Below are 21574 nucleotides of genomic sequence, written 5' to 3' on the forward strand. Positions count from 1 at the left end.
GGTGGTATAACAGCTCAAGCGCTTATGAGGGGAACAGGTCTATCACATGCTTTGCTGTGAGTCTGAGCTGGGCAGACATCTCCGAAATCATCGAAGAACTTTTGCAAATAGGCTCTATCTTGACAAACCGACCAGATATCTGAAGATTAAACCACTACTAAAAAAATAAAATAAAAGTGTATTTGGTGAGACAAAAACAGGGTATTTCAAAGTACAATTTAGTTAGTTTCCACATGCTGGTTGTTGGTGTGGAGAAATGCCCACTAAAAAGAATGGCCACCAGGCCAAAGCAATGGCTTTGACTTGAACAGCGTTAACCCCGCCCCCTGAGTTTGATGGGTGAGGCTGACAGGTAAAACGAATTCATCAAGACAGCCACAGGGTCAGGACTGCCAAAATGAATTAAATAAATACATCATTAAGTAATTAATTAAATGGTTCATTAATTAATTAAAATAAGCAATACATAAATAATTAATCAAATTTGTCCAAAATTATTTAATCAAATATACAATTAAGCAATTGTTAATTAATGTGTCATTAATTAAATACATTTTGAAATAAATAAAAAATGATGTATTTAGTGTTTTAAATGAAATGAATGGGCATTTTATTAATTATTTAAATATTTCTTTAATTAATTACTTCAAATTGTAATTAATTATCGACACATTTAATTAATTATTTAATGGCTATTTTAATTCATTCATTTCACCACTCCTGGCCCTCCATACATACATACAGACAGAAGGCCTGCAGTGTTTACAAACGCCCTTGCCACTATACGCATGCTCTGACCGGCTGTGATGCAGGGAGTTGAAAGATGATGAGGAGCGGTGCTGCTTCTTTCACTGTACATCACTGATAACATATCCGGGGCCGGTGGGCGGTGCGAAGCCTTGAAGATGCAGGCAGCCTGCGGATGCTGACCAAAGGATGTCAGGCGAGGAACTTCCGCAGGGTACGAGCGTTACTTTTGATATTTTTGGAGAAAACAATCCGCTGCAGCGCGCTGGATGCGTTGGAAGGGAAACTATGAGAACTAAAAGTCTTCTTTGTTAGCCAAGCCTCAGTGAATGAATGCGAGCGAGGATACAGACAACAATAGTTTATTGTTATTCTTCTTAGCAAAACGAGCAGGCCGTGCTTCCCAGCGTTTCGGTTCGAGGTCTTGTGCGCTTTAAGGACACTTCTACAAATTGTGCCCACTAACACATCTACCGAGAGAGACAAAAAGCAGCAACTGTGAAGCGTAAATACCCGCTGATCTGCTCAAGATCTGCTCAGAAGTCTTTAATGGCTTACTGGCGGGTATGACACCCAGAGAGAGGAGATGTGCGATTTGGTGAAAGCTGTCACTTTTGATTAATAACCGAGGCCTTGCTTTTTCTGCAGGAGTTGGCTTTGTTTACAGGGCGGCCAGCAGGCTGAACACGGATCACAGGCCTTAAGTGTGCATCCAGATCGATCACATTGTTTGTGCCGGTAGATGCTTTTCTCCCTGACGCTCTTCTTGTGGAGGCTCTACCGACATTTCTACATCATGTTCAGCTCTGACCGGCTCACAGTCCCGGATTACGTCAGCCGACTGCAGAGAGGGAGGAGCGGCTCCGCATGCGACCCCAGGGCCATCTCTCCGGGGATCAATGCCGACGTCCAGGCGGTTTTGGACACGTCACTTCCCGCCCTGCGCTCCGCCATCAGTCGGCTGAAGTCATCCAGGGAGACATCGAATTCAGATGAGACCCGCAGGGCTATCGCGGAGATCTTCCAGCTGGTGGAGGAGGCCTGGGTTTTACCTACCGTGGGTCGTCAAGTGGCCGAGGAGATCTGCAACAGGATCCGGCTGCATGGAGGCCTGGAGCTGCTGCTTCAGCTCCAGCAGTTGCCTGCTGTGGAGATCACTTACGAGTCTGCAAAACTGCTGGAGCAGATACTGATCTCAGAGAACAGGTATGGTGTAACGGTGTGATGCGGTGTAGGACCGCAGTAGACTGTACTACATTGCAGTCTGTTTTTGTACTTAGACATAAAGTTTAAACACTGCTGCGGGTAGGGCAGTATTTGTGTTTGTGTGTCTCCATATTTGTCTGAGTATTCTAGTAATCACTTAGTAAATGATTATAAAATGTGATCTTTATTTACTGAACCTTTATTTAATGGGGTTAATGTGACTCTTGAGATTATTACTCTCCTTTCCACAAGCAAGCTGGCCAAGACTGGCAGCAGTACAGTTTCAGAAATGAGTGCTCAGCTAAAATACACAAAATAAGTGTAGCACATTTCCAAGTCATCAATTTAAATGTCATAGTCTGGGGCCAGAACACAGGGGTGGTCAAATATTTGCAGCATGAAGAGGGTGAAGCTCAACACTTGTAGCATAAAGAACAACTTTACTGCTTGGCATCCACGATCCAGATAATTATTCTCCAGATCCAGATGAAGACTACAAGCCGAAACGCGTCAGTCAAGCAATAAAGTTCATTTTTATAGTACAAGTGTTGCTACAGCGTCTCCATGCAGTTCGAAAGTAGATGAAGCTGTGCCAGACACCTCTGCTCTGTTTCTACAGCCTGAAGTAACTGATCATTTATATTCACCTGAAATCGTATGAAGTTTTAGTTGAAGGAACTTCCTTGCAGGCATTATACAAGTGCATATAACAACTCTGATATGACGGGGGAGCAACAAGTCTCTTTGTTGCCTCAAAATACAGACAGCTGCTGAAAGTGAGGTGTAAAAGAGAGTGAGTCATCTATTATAATTCTTAAGCACTTATACTGAGATACTGATTCACAGCCCAGGACTGCAGTGATGCGGTTCAGTGGTTTTGAGTTTGCATTTGAGAAGATCATCAGTTTGGTGTCGTCAGGATTTCAAACGTGTTGTGCTGTAATGTACTAGCAGCTGATTGCAGCTGAAGGAGAGGCTGGGTCGGAGTATGTGCAGAGCAGTCCATCCACCTTGTTATCATCATTACAGTGAAAGGGTTCTTTCAACTGAACTCCAGGGCACACTTTTAGTTGCATTAACCAAGTTGTAAGTGATTCCCTTCTACCTGCATGTACTGAGATCTGTCTGCTGAATACTTTTAAAACCATGCAGCGTTTCTTATGGACACCTGTCACAGAAATAACATGTAATGTTGCAGTTTGAAACAACAAATTTTACTTAACCAGACGTCAAAAGCTATAATAAACTGAATTCATACTGACGTACACTACCAGTCAAAAGTTTGGACACAACTTCTCATTTTATTGTTTTTTCTTTGTTTTCGTGACTATTTACATTGTAGATTCTCACTGAAGGAATCAAAACAATGAATGAACGAACACACATGGAATTATGTAGTAAACAAAAAAGTGTGAAATAACTGAAAGCATGCTTTATAGTTTAGATTCTTCAAATTAGCCACCCTTTGCTTTGATTACTGCTTTGCACACTCTTGGCACTATGTCGGTGGCGCTGTCACTTGGTGTTCGCTCGCTCGCTCTGTGGTATAGTATCGCTTCCTGTTCCTGCTCAAACACAGTGGTGTTTCTGAGTAGCTTATTTGCTTAGCAGTTTAATTAACAACTTTTAAATACATTCTTTTTTCACAGTATAATCTTCACGTGCTTCATCCGAAGCACACTTTCTGTGTACTCACTACCTAATTTATAGTATTCACTCACTGTCTCTGTACTGTTTCGCTAGCTTAGCTCGTAGCCGACCCGTTAGCACCATGGCTACTTCACATGTCCCTTCTGCACTTTCTTGCTCATTGTGTCAGATGTTTAGTTACTCCTCGGCCTCCTTTAGCAGTAATGATATCTGTAACAAATGTAGCATATTTGCAGCTCTGGAGGCCAGGATTACTGAATTGGAGACTCGGCTTTGCACCCTGCTCTCACCCTTAGCTAGCCAGGCCCCTGTAGCTGGTGCAGCCGAAGATAGCGTAGGCCCCGCTAGCTGTTCCCCGGCAGACCCCAAGCAGCTGGGGAAAGGCTGGGTAACAGTGAGGAGGAAGCGTAGTCCTAAACAGAAGCCCCAGGTACACCACCAACCCGTTCATGTGTCTAACCGTTTTTCCCCACTCGGTGACACACCCGCCGGGGGTCAAACTCTGGTAATTGGTGATTCTGTTCTCAGACATGTGAAGCTAGAGACACCGGCAACCATAGTCAATTGTCTTCCAGGGGCCAGAGCAGGCGACATTGAAGGAAATTTAAAACTGCTGGCTAAGGGTAAACGTAAATTCAATAAAATCATAATTCACGTCGGCAGTAATGACACCCGGTTACGCCAATCGGAGGTCACTAAAATCAATATTGAATCGGTGTGTAACTTTGCCAAAACAATGTCGGACTCTGTAGTTTTCTCTGGTCCCCTCCCCAATCAGACCAGGAGTGACATGTTTAGCCGCATGTTCTCCTTAAATTGCTGGCTGTCTGAGTGGTGTCCCAGAAACGATGTGGGCTTCATAGATAATTGGCAAACCTTCTGGAGGAAACCTGGTCTTGTTAGGAGAGATGGCATCCATCCCACTTTGGATGGAGCAGCTCTCATTTCTAGAAATATGGACAAATTTATTAAACCCCTCAAAACATGACTATCCAGAGTTGGGACCAGGAAGCAGAGTTGCAGTCTTACACGCCTCTCTGCAGCTTCTCTCCTCCTGCTACCCCCCCAAAAACCCATCTCCATAGAGACTGTGTCTGCTTCCAAAAAGACAAAAAACAAACTAAAAACCAGCAACAAACAACTTAAACAATCACAAAGAAAGAACAATACAGTATCCACATCTGAACCAAAGAGTAAAACGATGAAATGTGGATTATTAAATATTAGGTCTTTCTCCTCCAAGTCTCTGTTAGTACATGACTTAATAATTGATCAACAAATTGATTTACTCTGCCTTACAGAAACCTGGTTGCAGCAGGATGATTATGTTAGTTTAAATGAATCAACACCCCCGAGTCATTCTAACTACCAGAAATCTCGAAGCACAGGTCGAGGGGGCGGTGTGGCAGCAATTTTTCACACCAGTCTATTAATTAATGAAAGACCAAGACAGACTTTTAATTCATTTGAAAGCCTGATGCTTAACATTGTCCACCCCAGCTGTGAAACTCAGAAACCAGTCTTACTTGTTATCATCTATCGTCCACCTGGGCCTTACACAGAGTTTCTGTCTGATTTCTCAGACTTTATATCTAATTTAGTTCTGAGCTCAGATAAAATAATTATTGTGGGTGATTTTAACATCCATGTAGATGCTAAAAATGACAGCCTCAACATGGCATTTAATCTGTTGTTAGACTCAATTGGTTTCTCTCAAAATGTAAAAGAACCCACCCACTACTTTAATCACACTCTAGATCTTGTTTTAACATATGGCATAGAAACTGAACATTTAACAGTGTTTCCTGAAAACCCTCTCCTGTCTGATCATTTCTTGATAACATTTACATTTACAATAATTGATTACGCAGCAGTGGAGAGTGGACTTTATCAAAGTAGATGTCTTTCTGAAAGCGCTGTAACTAAGTTTAAGAATATAATCCAGCCACTGTTATCATCGTCAATGCCCTGTACCAACACAGAGCAGAGCAGCTATCTGAACGCTACCCCAACAGAGGTCGATTATCTTGTTAATAATTTCACCTCCTCACTACGTACGACTCTGGATACTGTAGCTCCAGTGGAAACTAAGGTCTCTAATCAGAAGTACCTGACCCCGTGGTATAATTCTCAAACACGTACCCTAAAGCAGATGACTCGTAATCTGGAGAGGAAATGGCGTGTCACAAATTTAGAGGATCATCATTTAGCCTGGAGAAATAGTTTGTTGCTTTATAAGAAAGCCCTCCGCAAAGCCAGAACAGCTTACTACTCGTCACTGATTGAAGAAAATAAGAACAACCCCAGGTTTCTCTTCAGCACTGTAGCCAGGCTGACAAAAAGTCAGAGCTCTTTTGAGCCAACCATCCCTTTAACGTTAACTAGTGATGACTTCATGAACTTCTTCACAAATAAAATTTTTATCATTAGAGAAAAAATTACCAATAATCATCCCACAGATGTAATATTATCTACAGCTACTCTTAGTTCCATTGATGTTAAGTTAGACTCTTTTTTTCCAATCGATCTTTCTGAGTTAACTTCAATAATTACTTCCTCCAAACCATCAACGTGTCTTTTAGACCCCATTCCTACAAAACTGCTCAAAGAAGTCCTGCCATTGGTTAATTCTTCAATCTTATATATGATCAACCTATCTCTAATAATCGGCTATGTACCACAGGCCTTCAAGGTGGCTGCAGTTAAACCTTTACTCAAAAAGCCATCTCTAGACCCAGCAGTCTTAGCTAATTATAGGCCAATCTCCAACCTTCCTTTCATATCAAAAATCCTTGAAAGAGTAGTTGTCAAACAGCTAACAGATCATCTGCAGAGGAATGGTTTATTTGAAGAGTTTCAGTCAGGTTTCAGAGTTCATCACAGCACAGAAACAGCTTTATTGAAGGTTACAAATGATCTTCTTATGGCCTCTGACAGTGGACTCATCTCTGTGCTTGTCCTTCTTGACCTTAGTGCAGCATTCGATACTGTTGACCATAATATCCTATTAGAGCGATTAGAACATGCTGTAGGTATTACAGGTATTGCACTGCAGTGGTTTGTATCATATCTATCTAATAGACTCCAATTTGTGCATGTAAATGGAGAGTCCTCTTCACACACTGAGGTTAATTATGGAGTTCCACAGGGTTCGGTGCTAGGACCAATTCTGTTTACATTATACATGCTTCCCCTAGGTAGCATCATTAGAAGACATAGCATACATTTTCACTGCTATGCAGATGACACCCAGCTCTATCTGTCCATGAAGCCAGATAACACACACCAATTAGTTAAACTGCAGGAATGTCTTAAAGACATAAAGACTTGGATGGCCACTAACTTTCTGCTTCTTAACTCAGATAAAACTGAGGTCATTGTACTCGGCGCTGAAAAGCTTAGAAATATGGTATCTAACCAGATTCTTACTCTGGATGGCATTACCTTGGCCTCCAGTAACACTGTGAGGAACCTTGGAGTCATTTTTGACCAGGATATGTCCTTCAATGCACATATTAAACAAATATGTAAGACTGCGTTCTTCCATTTGCGCAACATCTCTAAAATTAGAAATATCCTGTCTCAGAGTGACGCTGAAAAACTAGTTCATGCATTTATTACTTCCAGGCTAGACTACTGCAATTCATTATTATCAGGATGTCCAAAAAACTCACTGAAAAGCCTTCAGTTAATCCAAAATGCTGCAGCAAGAGTACTGACAGGGACTAGAAAGAGAGAGCATATTTCTCCTGTTTTGGCTTCCCTTCATTGGCTTCCTGTTAAATCCAGAATTGAATTCAAAATCCTGCTCCTCACATACAAGGTCTTAAATAATCAGGCCCCATCTTATCTTAATGACCTTGTAGTACCATATCACCCTATTAGAGCACTTCGCTCTCGCTCTGCAGGCCTACTTGTTGTTCCTAGAGTATTTAAAAGTAGAATGGGAGGGAGAGCCTTCAGTTTTCAGGCCCCTCTTCTGTGGAACCACCTTCCAGTTTGGATTCAGGAGACAGACACTATCTCTACTTTTAAGATTAGGCTTAAAACCTTCCTTTTTGCTAAAGCATATAGTTAGGGCTGGACCAGGTGACCCTGAATCCTCCCTTAGTTATGCTGCAATAGATGTAGGCTGCCGGGGGATTCCCATGATGCATTGAGTTTTTCCTTTCCAGTCACCTTTCTCACTCACTATGTATTAACTGACCTCTCTGTATTGAATCGTATCTGTTATTAATCTCTGTCTCTCTTCCACAGCATGTCTTTATCCTGTCTTCCTTCTCTCACCCCAACCGGTCGCAGCAGATGGCCGCCCCTCCCTGAGCCTGGTTCTGCCGGAGGTTTCTTCCTGTTAAAAGGGAGTTTTTCCTTTCCACTGTCGCCAAAGTGCTTGCTCATAGGGGGTCATATGATTGTTGGGCTTTTCTCTGTATCTATGAAGCGCCTTGAGGCGACATTTGTTGTGATTTGGCGCTATATAAATAAAATTGAATTGAATTGAATTGAATATTGATGAGCTTCATGAGGTAGTCACCTGAAATGATTTTCAGTTTTGAAGGAGTTCCCAGAGATGCGGAGGATTTGTTGGCACTTTTGCCTTCCGTCTCATCCCTTTTGCTTGTCCATCTCATCCCAAACCATCTCGATTGAGTTTAGGTCAGGTGACTGTGGAGGCCAGGCCATCAGGCGCAGCACTCCATCACTCTCCTTCTTGGTCAAATAGCCCTTACACGGCTTGGAGGTGTGTTTGGGGTCATTGGTCCAACTAAATGCAAACCGGATTGAATGGCATGGTAAATGGTAAATGGCCTGCATTTGTATAGCGCTTTTCTAGTCCCTAAGGACCCCAAAGCGCTTCACACTACATTCAGTCATTCACCCATTCACACACACATTCACACACTGGCGATGGCAAGCTACATTGTAGCCACAGCTGCCCTGGGGCGCACTGACAGAGGTGACAGAGGGCATGCCACTACAGGATGCTGTGGAAGCCATGCTGGGTCAAATCCCCAACAGTGTCACCAGCAAAGCACCCCCACGCCATCACACCTCCTAGAAACCATCTGTTCACCTTTTCTGTGCCGCACAAAGACATGGCAGGTGGAACCAAAAATCTCAAAATTTGGACTCATCATATCAAAGCACAGATTTCCACTGGTCTATTGTCCATTCCTTGTGTTTCTTGCCTCAAACAAATCTCTTCTGCTTGTTGCTTTCCTTAGTAGTGGTTTCTTAGCAGCTATTTGATCGAAAAGGCCTGATTCGTGGCGGAACACTTGATGTAGAGATGTGTCTGCTACTGGAACTCTGTGTGGAATTTATCTGGACTCTAATCTGAGGTGCTGTAAACTTTTTGAGGCTGGCGATGATGATGAATTTATCCTCAGCAGCAGAGGTGACTCTTGTTCTTGCTTTCCTTCATGTGAGCCAGTTTCGTTGTAGTGCTTGATGGTTTTTGCGACTGTTTTTGGGACACATTCAAAATTTTTGCAATTTTGCAGACTGGCTGACATTCAGTTCTTTAAACAATGAGAGACTGTCGTTTCTCTTTAGTTAACCGATCGGTTCATGCCATAATATAAATTCTAACAGTTGTCAAATATGGGTGTTAGCTGTGTAAATAAACTCTGATCAATTTTTCTGTTAATTAGTGATAAAGAATGTGGGATGGTGGGTATAAACTTCAATTTCTTGGCTGCTTAAGTGCTGTCACTCAGTCTCCCAGACTGTATGAAGTCTGTATTTAGCGTTTGTTACCATCTTCCAAATTTGTCTACAGGGATTACGTGGCTCGCATAGGTCTGGGGGTCATCCTCAATCTGACTCGTCAGCAGGAAGATGCTCAGCTGGCTCGGAGCGTCTCGGGCATCCTCGAGCACATGTTCAAACACACCGAGGAGACGTCTATCCACCTCATCACCAACGGCGCCCTGGACACCCTCCTCTTCTGGTGCCGAGGTACGGACCCCACTGTTCTGCGCCACTGTGCCGTGGCACTGGCTAACTGTGCAATGTATGGAGGCCACTGCTGCCAGCGTTGGATGATCGAGAAACGGGCAGCTGAGTGGCTCTTCCCACTGGCCTTTTCCAAAGAGGATGAACTCATTCGTTTCTATGCCTGCTTGGCTGTAACTGTGTTAGCTGCAAACAGAGAAATTGAGAAAGAGGTGGTGAAATCAGGGACCTTGGAGCTAGTGGAGCCGTTCATCGCATCTCTGGACCCAGAGGACTTTGCCCGCAGTTTACTGGACAGTGCAGACAGCATGCAGGGAAGGACCGCATCTGACCTGCAGCAACTTTTGCCGTTACTGGATGGCACGAGAGTGGAGGGAAAGTGCATTGCAGCCTTTTACCTGTGTGTTGAGGCCAGCATCAAGTCCCGTCAGCGCAACACAAAGGTAAAACTGTCTCTCTTATTTAATGAGTTGGAAAGACATCAGATGTATAAAATAACAAATAATACTTCCAGTGGCTGACACATAGTATTTATCTTTTAGATTAATGAAGTGCATGGATTTTATAGATATTTGAATCAAAACTGATTATAAATTAATAAAATAAATTAACAATTCAACATATTAATTAAAACATTACTTAACAAATATTACTAACATCTAAATCCTCTACAGAGTTATTGTATCGAGGTCCCAAAATGTCTCAGTCACAGCACCACTCAAGCCAAAGGGAAGATCCCAGCACTGCTCACCTGGGTGTATTTATAGCCCTCAGAAAAGCATTAGAACATTTATGCAAGGAGAAACAAGACCTGAAGATCAGGGTTAAACAAATGAAAGGGGAAAAATGCAACAAATTACAGAAATGTTGAAAGAAAATGAAAAGCAGAGAAAATGCAGTACAAGTTCCAAGATATGGAGAAAAAATAAAGGCCTGCAAGTGATGTTCGACGAAGTTTTGAGAAGAAACACACAACTTTTAAGAGAGAAGGAGCAGAAGGAGCTTTTATGGAAGCAGCACATGAAGAGATGCAATCCAAGCTCCAAGCCACAGAGAAAGATTTCAGAATTCAGTGTGCTTCAGGGTCTTATGCAATTTTAATGTTGTTAAGAAACTTTACTGATTGAAATCACCATTTAGCAGTACTTAAGAAAAGCTGAATAACTGAGCTTTATTTAGCATGACTCCTTGTATTTAGATGACTCGACAGGTATAAGTTGGATAACAGTTCAAAACAACCTCACCTTAATTGGAAAGTAAAATTTAAGAAAATTCTCACGTTAATTATTTGCCTTTATTTTATGAAGAGATGCATGTTTTAGCGTTGACTGATCCTTTTAAGCCTTGTTGTTGTGGCAGGTGGTTATTTCACTTAAAATTGAAATATATTGTGGCTGATCCCCAATTTCTCCTCCCTTTTCAGATATTTCAAGAGATTGGTGCTGTGCAGAGCCTCAAAAGAATCGTCATGTACTCCAGCAATGCCACAGTCTGTGCCCTCGCTAAGCGGGCGCTGAGCATGATGGGAGAGGAAGTACCGAAACGAATCCTGTCAAGCGTGCCCAACTGGAAAACCTGTGAGGTGCAGACGTGGCTGCAGCAGATCGGCTTCAGTGCTTACTGCGATCGTTTTCAGGTGAGCGACACATTATTCCTACAGAAAGATGAAATATCTATCCACATGTTCATCGCACAGCTCAGTTTAACAGCTGGACTGACATGGATGTGTTTTGGGTCTTAGGAGTGGTTTAGTGGAGAGAAAGGTTTTAGGGTCAGTTTTGCCTTTTGCACCGAAGAATATCATTGGACTGCTAATTAGACTGCCCCAACCTTGTACATTTTTAAAGTAAGGCTTAAAACTCATTTTTATTCCTTGGCTTTTATCCTAGAGTGAAAATTGTAGGTATTTAGGTACTTTATTGCCTCTAGTATATTTGTGATTCTTCAGATATATTTATTGATGTGTGTGGGCAATGGTGTGCGCGTGCGGTATATCTTTTATTATGTTGTGTAACCCTCATTTTCATGTACAGTATGCTGGCCGACTTTGTTGTTGTAAACATGCTTTATAAATAAAATCAGACTAAACTGACCTGATGTGTTTGGTGATGTTATTACGTAGGAACTCCAGGTGGATGGAGACCTCCTTCTGAACATCACAGATGAAGATTTGAGCTGTGATTTGAGCATGACTACCAACCTTACCCGCAAGAGGCAAGTGGTGAATAATATTTTAACCCGTGTTTATTTGTCTTGAGAAAAAAAAACCCCTCTAATTTGTCTGATCATCCAGGTTTTTGAGAGACTTGCGTGTGCTGAAGACTTACGCCAATTACTCCACATGTGACCCCAACAACATGGCCGACTGGTTAAGCGAGGTGGACCCCCGTTTTCGTCAGTACACCTACGGCCTAGTCCAGTCAGGCGTGGACCGTCACAACATCCAGAGCCTGACCGATAAGCAGCTCCAGCACGACTGCCACATTGAGAATGGCGTCCACAGAGCAAAGATACTGTCTGCCAGCCGCGGGCCCTTAAAACTGAGCCGCACAGATGCACAGCCTTCAGGGCCTGACGTCTTCATCAGCTACAGACGAACTACGGGCTCCCAGCTGGCCAGGTTAGAACTGGAGGAGATTTTGTGCAGAAGGTCATTTAGGATGAAGAGTGAGATCAGATAAGGTTAAAATTAAATCCTGCTCATCTTGTTTTGCTCCCAGCCTATTGAAGGTGCACCTGCAGGTTCGAGGATACAGCGTCTTCATAGATGTGGAGAAGCTGGAGGCTGGTAAATTTGAGGACAAACTCATTCAGAGTGTGCAGAGAGCACGTAACTTCATCCTGGTCCTGTCTGCCAGTGCACTCGACAAGTGTATGGGAGACATAGCCATGAAGGACTGGGTGCATAAGGTCAGTTTTCCATTTCCTGCACACGATGGTTGAAATGTCAGGGCTAATTATGTCTAATTTCTGCTGAAAAATGTCAGATCACTGCACCTCAAACTCTTCTCGAGATGTTCCACAGTAGTTCTGTTCATGAGGCAATTGGATTACATCAGATCAGATTTGTGAGCTTGCATTTAAAGTTTGTTCTGTGGAGTCATTTTTGGATAGTGTTTTTGTATTTTCAGTGGAACGCAACTCTCTTAAAACTCATGAATAGGTTTATAGTTCCATTTACACCCACTTAAATTCATGATGGCTGGTTTTAATAAAATATCATGACTAAAAACTGAATTAACGGAAATCACACTCTGCCTAATATTATGCCATTAAATACCTCTGATTCAACAGGACATGGGACCCTTGGAGGGGTCCTGTGGTGTCTGCTCCCTGTGATTTGTGGGGTTGGACTTGCTCTAGGACATCCTATCCTTGGTTAGAGGTTAACCAAGCGTACATAGAGGTTCATAATAACATGGTTAGGATGCATGTTATTATGAGAAAGCATGATTCTTGTGTCGGGTTCTTTGCCGTGTTGCTCACACTGTTCCTGAGCAGTGTTTGTGTTGTGGTAGGCAGTTTTACCCTTATGAGGGAAGCTGCTGAGTGAAATTCAGATAGATTATCTTCAATTCATTTGTTTCATCTTCCAGGAGATAGTCACGGCCCTGGCTGGTAAGAAGAACATAGTTCCTGTCACAGAAAACTTTGCATGGCCTGACCCCATGTCCCTGCCAGAAGACATGAGAGCCATTCTCAACTTCAACGGCATCAAGTGAGTCCCTGCATACTGTGCTCCGATTGGACAGTGGATGCAGTCCTGTTGTGATGTGCGGGGAAACTGTTTTCCCACCAGGTCTAAACCACAGCTGTTTGTTCCATTTGTACTGCATTTATTACAATCTCCCAATAGCACTCATATTTCTCTCATTAATATTTCATTCACTTTAGTGCAGATGTGTAAAAATTCAAATTAGAGGGAACTGTTTTCCCTGAATCGACATCATCTAATGCCTGCTGACGTCTCTTCACATAGGTGGTCCCACGAATATCAGGAGGCTACGATTGAGAAGATCCTGCGCTTTCTGAAAGGACCCCAAGACCAAGTCGACCGCTCAGACGGCTCCAAAGAGCAGAAGAAATAAACTGAGATAAACACAGTCCGATTTCAGCTATAATAACTATCCATGATGCCAAAATTCCACATAACCTACAGTGAATAGTCTGGCAGCTTTCCCTGCTCTGACCTAATGCATGTGAAATGAATCCGGATGTTTAGATTACTTGCTGACCGGAATACCTGATATACACACACTTAATTATTAACAATAAATAGAACTGATAAGGGGATTGTATATAAAAACTCTAAGCCTTTAATGTTAGTCAGTGCTGTATATGTGTAATCAGGTACAGTAAGCGCCTTCTGTATCTCAGGAAAATAACTGTGATAGACCAGCTGACATGGACACCCAGCAACATTATCACTGCTAACACATCAGTGTTCATCAAAGCTCCTCTACATGCAGTCGTCGTTTTTTTAACCTGTGTACATCAAATGGACCAAAGCAGGTCTCTGATTTTACCAACATTTCTCCCGTTTTCATGTTTGTGTTGTGATAGAAGAATTCTTCCTTGGCAGACTTGCTGATTTGTTTAGGATGAGTGACTACTGTGAGTTTAATCTAAGCCCCAAATTTAACCATAAACAAGTGAAATATGTGTAGAGGGAATAACTCCATGTAGCGTTATACATACTGTTCTGTAATAAAAGTGGGTAAAAAGTACCTCAATATCTGTTCTGTTTTACGGTGTAATTGTGAATTACCACACTGTGTAATCCATTATTACTGCTGACATAAGACTTACTTCACCACAGTCTGTCCAATAGTTATATGTCTGCTTTTGAACTGAAAATGTATCATCCATCCATCTTCTGCATATCCAGTCAGGGTTTTGGGAGTGGGTGGGCTGTTTCACCCAGCTGTCACAGGGTGAGAGGTACACCCTGGACAGGTGGCCAGGCTATCGCAGGTCTGACACACAGAGACAGATGACCATTCACACCTACAGCCAGTTTAGAATGACCCATTGACCTAACCCCATGCGTGCCTTTGGACTGTGGGAGGAAGCTGTAGTACCCGGAGGGAATCCCCACAGACACTGGAGAACAGAGAGGCCCGAACCAGCCGGTGGATTCAAACCCAGGACAATCTTGCTGTGAGGCACCAGTGCTAACCACCACACCACTGTACTGCCCCAAAGTGTATCCTTGTTCAGAAAATAAATAAATAATTAAATACAGCAATCTGACACACCTGTCCTGTATTCATGAAGCATAAATGTACACCTGTATAAACCAACAAAAGCAGTCATCCAGATGTGTTAATCAAGTTTATTAAATAAAATTGTGTAACTCGATTAACAAGATTTTTGGGGTTTGAAATCATTAAATTATCACACTTTATATTATAACAGATCACTCTGTTGACAGAACTGGAAGTGCAAAACCATAATTTAATCGCATTTTTTAAAAACGTAATTTTAGAAAAAACAAAATGTCAAAAGTTAAAACACAAACATCTCTTATTTTATCACTTAAAAAAATGTACTCTAAAATTTATTCAGATTGCTAAATATTGGAAATTATAGAAGAACAGACAGGTTTCAGTCAGGTTCAGTTCAGTCAGGTAGACATGTTTTCTAAGGATGGCTTTGGTCACATGATCACGTGAATCTTGCTAATCAGTTAATGGTAGGTCAGTGGAAACTTCACTCAGCCAAGTAACTTCCCTTTGTGCATTTAAAGCTGATTCGGCAGCTCCTGTTCCTTCATTGTGCAACTAGGACGTGACACTGTGCACGGCTTCTGCATTACTTCACAGATCAGCGTGTAATGCAGAAGCAGTCATTTAGATAAAAATGATTAACATTCATACAATGGAAAACATTCCTGATTGATTCTACATATGGCTTAAATCAGTGACACCTGGAGATATACAACAATTACATACATTCACGGTTTTAACTAACAGGAATTAGTTAACAGGAGTGTGTCTGGTCTTCTGCTGCTGTAGCACATCCGCTTCAAGGTTCCACTTATTATGCATGAGGTGCTGCCATGTGATCAGCTGATCAGATATTTGTATTAGTGAGCACTTGGACAAAATCAGAAATAAGCAATTTACAAAATAACTTCTTTGTTTTTGTTGACGAGTTACATAGAATCTGTGACGACACTGCAGTGTCATGATCTGCTCTCTAAAATAGCTCATGATATTAAAAAATTACATCAAATTTTAATTATAAAGACACATTTTTGGGTTTGGCAGAACTGTCAGTCAGGATGTGGTTTCTTCATCGCTTACTTATTCTTTCTGGTGTAACAAGATGGAAAAATCCCATCCCTGGGTGAGCGAATAAAACTGCAGACACGACGGATGCTTCTGCTCACCTTTCAGACTAACACCAGGATGAACCTGCACTCTCTTTTGTGATCCTGCCCTCCACCTCTCTGCAGGTCAGGACACTGTGGCATCTCTCTGGTCTCTCCTTTGTTCCAAACACTGCAGAGTCCTAGAAATACAGACATGGAGATGGTCAGTAATGACATTTTTCTGGTTGTTTACAGCCCATAAGACTAAAGCCAGTCACATAGGCATGAACAGACTCACCCTATTATTCCAGCTGGGATGAAGAGGATGATAGCAGCAAAGAGGAAAGGGAATCCCTTCATGAAGTGCAGGGTTGCTGGGTAGAGGGAGTTGAAAACACCGCTGCCCACCAGATAACACAAGCTCTCCACACAGGCAACAGATGCAAACAGGGCACCTAAGAAAAAGCACACACACACACCCAGTAACACAATTACACATACAAGCTGCAGAGCACAAGCTGTCCCGCGTGACAAGGGAACATGTGCTTCAACTGTGCTGCTGATCTAATTAGTTCACTGGCTCATTCCACCACTGCACAGCTGACACACTGAGCTCTCTGTCTCACACAATCCTCACAACTTTGGTTTTAAATGTGTAACACTTGTACACGATCACGGGCTGACCCTGCTCTGACGGCTCCACCAACTTGGACAGCTTGGACCTCAGCACAGGTGTCGATGTCATGAAGAGCAAACACAGAGCATAACCTGGGGACAAAAACAACAAAACAAAAACAGATTTTTACGTTTATACGCGTGTAATTGTTCAATATCCATGAAATAATCCAGAGCGGGCGAATAAACTGTGTTAATTATTTCCAGAGGTTACAATCAGAGACAGTTTATTGTAGCCTTGTACTCAGGGCTGACAACCCTGAGTACAAGGCTACAATCAGTGGCCTTTTGTTCACTGATATGTCATTATGTTTAAAATTCGCTTTAAAAATAACAATAACATAGGGTAAAAGGATTTGAAAAGCACAAATACAGGAAGATAATCAAAGTAACAAGCAGACATTCATCCATTCACTTATCCTTGAAAAGGTCTAAAGGGAGGCTGGAGCCTATCCCAACTACAACAGGGCGACATGCAGGGTGCACCCTGGACAGGTTCCCAGCCTAAGATAGGGAGATAGACAGCCATTCACACCTATGGGCAATTTAGATTCACCAATTAACCCAACTGCATGTCTTTGGACTGTGGGAGGAAGCCAGAGTACCGGAGAGAACCCATACAGACATGGGGAGAACATGCAAACTCCACACAGAAAGCCCCCGGCCAGGTAGCAAAGTTGAACTTCTTGCTGTGAAGCAACAGTGCTAACCACTGTGCCACCATGCTGCAGTGACATTTAACTCCAAATTAAATTGACACCAATATATATTGTAAGTCTTAACACAGACAAGACTTTTTCTTGGGCAGAGGCCACATTCCATTACACATAATAGAAGAGAGAAAATACCTAATCATGGCTAAAGTACTACAATAGTAGAAGTCATCTTCACTTAATTGATCCTACCTCACATTTTTCCTCACATAGTACATTCAGATTAACTTTTTACAATCGGTTTATAAACCATCTGGAGGTTATAAATGTGCTCCGACACCTCTCACCTGTAAACATGAGCTGAGTGCTGTTAGCCACAGAAAAGACCACCAGACCAACAATGTTGGAGGCAAGACCCACAAGAGCCACCCAGGAGTCCTCCATGCAGCGCTGCATAATCTTTAGCCCCGCCAGACTGCTCAGGTAGCCCAGGTGGTGAGCTGCTGATCCGTAGCCAATAAGGTCTGGGCCCCAGCACAGAGGCGAGCTCAGCTCGTACAACACGTACAGTTCTCTGGAGCCAAAGTGAACAGTTACCACCAGAAAGAAGCACAGCGTGTAAAGCCACAGCTTGCATCTGTGAAATCGTCCTCCAGCCTCACTGCTGCTGCCTCCTGATGAGTAGAGGTGCCAGACAGCTTTATGGTGTCGAGTAGTGAGGAGCTTAGCACTCGGGTCTGGCACCACAGACTCACGGACAAAGAGGAAGGCATACAGAGCTGACACCAAGTTGGTGGCCAGCACGAGCCAGAACGGGTTGATGTAACTAAACAAAGCACAGAAATAGAGAGGTAAAGCTTATATGATAGATTTAGATATATTAGAGCAGTGTGAATGAACCGTTTAACACACATTCCTTACCCTTGAGCCCGCCGCCACTGTCCTCCAATGATGCTGGCTAGCATCCCTGACAGGCCTAGACACGCCTCTAGGATTGCCACCCTGAAGGTGCGAGAGCGCCTGTCACTGATGTCTGCCACATAGGCAAAGCAGCCTGCCAGGACGGCATTAAAATCACCCGACAGGCCGCTAAGCAGCCGTCCCACTAGGAAGTAAACCACGGGCAGCTTGAGATACATCACCACAAGGTACACGATCGTCTGCAGGGCCAGGCCAAGGTTAGGGAGGATGAGGACTCGTCTGCGACCAACGAGGTCACTCCAAGAGCCCAGGAGAGGCACAACCAAGAGCCCGACAGAAAAACCCCCCAGACTGATGTACAGGTTCCAGTGTGCTGTCAAGGTTTCCACCTCCTGAAAAAGACACATTTAACAACAATCAATCTCAGTGATCAGCGAAGAGGTGGAGAAGATTTTTTTAATAGATGCTGTGTTTCTACTTTTTGTTTCTTAGCTGCATCCCAGGTGTAACACTGTGCACCAGCGTAATTAGACATCGTTGTGTCGAATCTGCCCAAACACTAGTTTTGCTTTACCTTTTTGAGCATGTAGATTGTATTCCTTTTTCCCATTTTCAGCATGTGACTGCTGTTCCTCATTGTTGAACTGCTTGTAGGTTCAAGGCTTACAACTCCTTTTTTCCTTAAATGACTACACATGCAGCCATTTAGGTGCTGATGATAAATTTACTTGTAAAAAAAAGCCTTTAAAACACATCTGCATGTCTTTATGTGTGTATTTGTTTGTGCATTGCTTTTGTTTTCTCCAAATTGTAAGCACTTGACAGGAGATCTTGCATATCTTTAAAGGGCTTGCGTGATAAAAAATGACGCTTTTGGTGATGCTTATAACTACACGAGTGTGCTTTACTTGTTAGAACAGGTAAACAAATATGATACAGGAATGGCTTATTTTTAGAATTGCTTTGCATGCAGTTCCTTCAATAACTCTTTTCATTTTGTTGTTTGTCAAAGGTAACTATGCAACCTGAAGAAATCAACAACATGGGATGGTCTCTCCTACTGAACCAGTTAATTTAACTGTAAATCTAGCATGTTAGCATTACTTTGTGTCTCGCTTGTGATGAATAATAAATAATGCTGCAAGTTTGCTGGCTTTTCAACAGATTATTGGATTAGTGAGTCATGATATGAGATGAAAGTCAAAGTCAGATTTATTGTCCATTCTGCAATATGTCCCGGGTATACACAGGATTGAAATGTCGTGTTTCCCTGACTCATGGTGTGCAGCGAAAATAAATAAATATAATAAATAAAGTGAGAAGTTTTTCAGCTTTTTTATATACAAGATATTAAGTATAAATGTTTTTTTTTTTTTTAAAGCCTGCATAAATATTCCAAGTAGCAAAAAGACGAGGATAAGCAGGGTACCACAGTCCTTCTGTGGACTAAATCACACATTTCTCCGTGGGCTTTGTCAGGTTACTTCTTTAGTGCTTGTAAACTGTGGTGCTACTTGGGACTAGTCTAAACCTATTGGGGGTGGGCATATTGTTTTATGCATGGCTTCATTAATAAAATCATTCAACAGTGTTATAGTGTCTACAACCCCTTCAAGTTTTCCGCCATTATAGAGCCTGAAGAAAAGGGTTAAAATACATTGCACTTTTAAGGTTATAAACATGTAACGTAATATTAATGAAGGATGTTTTTGTGCTTTTCCTGTTAGAAAAATACTTCACAATGTATTGGACTCATTTTGTAAAGCCTTTATTTGTAACATGGTTTTTAAATTAAAGGGTAATTCTACTGCTTTTCCCAGGCAGAAAAGACGTGGACAGCAGCAGCAGTGCATTTCAGGGTGACCGGACTACCTTCTGAAGCGGGTCGGGGGGCGCTGAGCTGTTGCCGCACTCCGACCTCTTGGAGCCGTTGTAGCCGAGGTCTTCGCTTATGCGGTCCCACAGGTACTGGGTCGACAGAGGTGCCTGCAGGGCCAGGGAGAACATGGACAGAAACAACACCGGCTCCACGGACACCGGCAGCGAGCATGTAGCAGGCTCGACGTCGGTGGTCGGTACACCAGGCTCCTCTTTGTTTACGTCGAGCTGTGGTTCTTCCGCTGTGTCACTGAGGACATCTCCGTGTAGGATCGCCGCAGTGTCCCGCTCATCCATGTTGAATCCACTCAACTGTAAACATTAAGTGTGTTGACTAGTTTAAGCTGCCTGTTAACGGAGTATACAGTGAAAACGAGAGTGTTAACGTGTGCGGCTGGCTAACAAAGGTTACGCTAATGAGAGCGAAGGTAACTTTACTGCCAGCTCAGCCAAAATCAATGAAACCGTAAAAGCGCGGGCTTTGCGGCCTCTGCTGGACGAAGAGGTGAACTACATTCAGAAATGATAACTACGGTGGGTCACGAGTGCCAAAATGAATTAACGAACTATGTCTTTAAATAATTAATTTACCCCCCCCCCCATAACAACACAGCTCTCATATTTAGATTGTACTCTTACAGCTTTTCTTTCATTTTTTTTCATGACAATGATGATGACATAAGAGTTTATTAAAAAAATTAAAATGTTGAAATGATGCAAACAAGTAAACAAAACATAAGGAAAATGTTAACAAAACATTTCTTTTTCTTATTATTATTTGTGTGTTTGTATTACTATATATCTAGATATTTACATACACTCACTGGCCACTTCAATGCTTACACCTTACTAGCAGCTGTGTTTTGCAAAAAACTATAATTATATTAGGTGTAAGTATATTTGCCTGAATTGATAAATAGCCTACAGTAAACAGACATTATGAAGAAGTTATATATAAAATAAAGAAATGACCTATTTTGGAAGAATTTTTATTCCATGAACTGTGTGGAAGGCAAACCATGGACCCGGATGCAGGACTTGGGAGACTCAAAAAGCTTTAATGCTCATTGTAATATAAAGAAGTCCAGAACAATCGCAGGACAGATACAGAGAATCCAAATATTAGGAATCTTTAGGGAACAACAGGGCAAGACAGTGCATGAATACAATAATAGAGTAAGAACATGCTGATTTTGGTAATTTGATAAGTGTTATTAATATAATTATGAGTAATTAATTCATCTGAACCCCTGGGGCTGATCTGGCTGGTAAATCAGACTAAATGTGGCTGGATTCATGCAGTATAGATAAGTTACACCTAGTTGGTTAACCTTAGTGTGCTTGCTTGTTAACATCATTGCACGAAGTACCTTCTCAGACTCAGAAAAAGTATTGATGCTTACTTGCCTATATTCTGCATAATTTGATTCTGTAATTGTAGTTTTTAAAAGAGATCTAAAATTAAGACTCAAACGAGAAGCCAACTTTAGAGCACTTATTTCCAGCCTTGCAAAAATACTGCACCATCAGTTGAAAAATCCTTCCTGATTTTAACATGATTTGAGTCATG

General features: G+C 42.2%; 2 protein-coding genes across 2 annotated transcripts; one reads left to right on the forward strand and one right to left on the reverse strand.

Moving 5' to 3' along the window:
- The first annotated feature begins 784 nt into the window (after positions 1-784).
- On the forward strand, positions 785-13660 carry sarm1 (sterile alpha and TIR motif containing 1). The gene is made up of 8 exons (XM_085184564.1): positions 785-1953; positions 9386-10004; positions 10985-11197; positions 11684-11775; positions 11855-12181; positions 12282-12471; positions 13158-13279; positions 13541-13660. The coding sequence occupies exons 1-8, from the start codon at positions 1490-1492 to the stop codon at positions 13647-13649; spliced, it is 2136 nt and encodes a 711-aa protein (XP_085040690.1). The 5' UTR covers positions 785-1489; the 3' UTR covers positions 13650-13660.
- A 1338-nt stretch (positions 13661-14998) lies between these two features.
- slc46a1 (solute carrier family 46 member 1) lies at positions 14999-20615 on the reverse strand. The gene is made up of 6 exons (XM_085184567.1): positions 19999-20615; positions 18127-18518; positions 17553-18031; positions 16562-16645; positions 16176-16332; positions 14999-16077 (listed from the first exon to the last, which is right to left on the reverse strand). Exons 1-6 carry the CDS (start codon positions 20299-20301, stop codon positions 16023-16025), a joined length of 1470 nt encoding a protein of 489 aa, XP_085040693.1. The 5' UTR covers positions 20302-20615; the 3' UTR covers positions 14999-16022.
- Positions 20616-21574: the final 959 nt, after the last annotated feature.

The sequence above is a fragment of the Neolamprologus multifasciatus genome, chromosome 14, assembly GCF_963576455.1.
Source record: "Neolamprologus multifasciatus chromosome 14, fNeoMul1.2, whole genome shotgun sequence".
Classification (NCBI taxonomy): Eukaryota; Metazoa; Chordata; class Actinopteri; order Cichliformes; family Cichlidae; genus Neolamprologus; species Neolamprologus multifasciatus.